Source organism: Myotis lucifugus, unplaced genomic scaffold (genome assembly GCF_000147115.1).
Source record: "Myotis lucifugus unplaced genomic scaffold, Myoluc2.0 scaffold_599, whole genome shotgun sequence".
Lineage (NCBI taxonomy): Eukaryota > Metazoa > Chordata > Mammalia > Chiroptera > Vespertilionidae > Myotis > Myotis lucifugus.
The window spans coordinates 220598-222133 of record NW_005871647.1 but is presented as its reverse complement, the minus strand read 5'-3'; the positions used below and the strand labels follow the sequence as shown (position 1 = coordinate 222133).

The 1536-nt window shown below is 57.6% G+C and overlaps 2 protein-coding genes across 2 annotated transcripts in view; one reads left to right on the top strand and one right to left on the bottom strand.

Annotated features, from left to right (window-relative positions):
- Positions 1 to 495, top strand: part of LOC102416933 (dedicator of cytokinesis protein 1) — a 110922-nt gene extending 110427 nt beyond the window's left edge. Inside the window, exon 28 of the mRNA XM_023745882.1 lies at positions 268 to 495. Within this exon, the coding sequence (XP_023601650.1) occupies positions 268 to 479 (212 nt within the window). The 3' untranslated portion in view covers positions 480 to 495. The remainder of the gene's footprint in view (positions 1 to 267) is intronic.
- The window catches only part of FAM196A (family with sequence similarity 196 member A), a 52829-nt gene that overhangs the window by 8006 nt on the left and 43287 nt on the right, over positions 1 to 1536 (bottom strand). The gene's annotated exons all lie outside the window — the stretch shown is intronic.

Below are 1536 nucleotides of genomic sequence, written 5' to 3'. Positions count from 1 at the left end.
TGTTTGTGATGCTGTGTGGTGGCACGGAGCCTCCCGTGTGCGTTCATGCACCTGCGAGCTGGGTGTGTGAATGAGTCAGTCACGGAGCAATAGAAGGGGTTCCTCCTCGTCCGGTCGCCGGACGTCCCCAGACGTCGCCGGTGGGCGGAGTGTACGTGGGACGTCCTTGACGTGGGACGTCCTTGAGAGGAGTCCATGTGCCGGGAACGAGCCCCGGCAGCCCCGGTGCATCGTGTGGCCCTGCTGACCGCACCCCTGTCCCCGCAGACTGCAGGGAGCTCCTGCTGCCCATGATGACGGACCAGCTCAAGTACCACCTGGAGCGGCAGGAGGACCTGGAGGCCTGCTGCCAGCTGCTCAGCAACATGCTGGAGGTGCTGTCCCGCAAGGACGTGGTGAGTGCGTGCGCCGGGTGCTGCCAGGACCAGCAGGCCTCGTCCCGCATCCACCCGAACCCCACCCCACGGGCCTCGTCCTGATCCACCCAGACCCCACCCCACGGGCCTCGTCCCGGATCCACCCAAACCCCACCCTACAGGCCCGTCCCGCATCCACCCAGACCCCACCCCACGGGCCTCGTCCCGGATCCACCCAGACCCCACCCCACGGGCCTCGTCCCGGATCCACCCAGACCCCACCCCACGGGCCCCGTCCCGATCCCCCCAAATCCCACCCCACGGGCCTTGTCTGGGGATCCACCCAAACCCCACGGTGGGAGGCCTTGTCCTGGGGCCCACACAAACCCGGCCCTGCAGACCTCGTTCTGGGATCCACCCCAAAACCCCACGGTGGGAGGCCCCGTCCCGGGGGCCATGCACACCCCTCCTGGGACAAGGGCACACAGATTCATTCCTAAAGAAATGGCCTTAATTTTAAGTGTTGTCTATAAAGTTGCACCTGCAAATTACTTTTATCCATGTGTGAGGTGTGCTACATATAATTATAAACATAATGTGATTTATCTAATAAACATTACACTACAATGCTTATCCTTCCACATTAAATATATTTATTGTTTAATTTCTTTCCTACAACTTCTCAGCTAAATGTCTCTCAAGAGTTAGATTTTAATTCTCACCGTCAGATAAAGGCCTTGATGATAAAAACTAGAAATGAGCAAGTGGAGGCTCATTGCCTGCTTTCCTCCCGTTCTTATCTTGTTAAAGTCAAACAGGCACACAGGTGCTTTCGTGTTGTGTTTAGTCACTGGCCTTCTGAGAGTTTTGAGAGGGGCAGCTGTCTGCTCTCCCCTCTCCCCCGACCCCTCTCCCCTGGGCGATTTCTTCCTGGGATTCCGTAGCTGGCTGGTGTTTTGTAAATTGGATTTCCTTGTGCATGTCGAATCACTCCACTACCTTTTCCTAATCCACCCTTAGTGCAGGCCATGGGGAAACGCCTGACCCTTCCCTTCCCCATCCCCACCGACCCAACACATATATGTGCGCACACGGGTGCACACACGAACCATTGTTGGTCTCCAGGGGGTCTGGAAACATGTGCAGGCCTTGATTGTCTGCCCTGAGCTCTGACAGACGG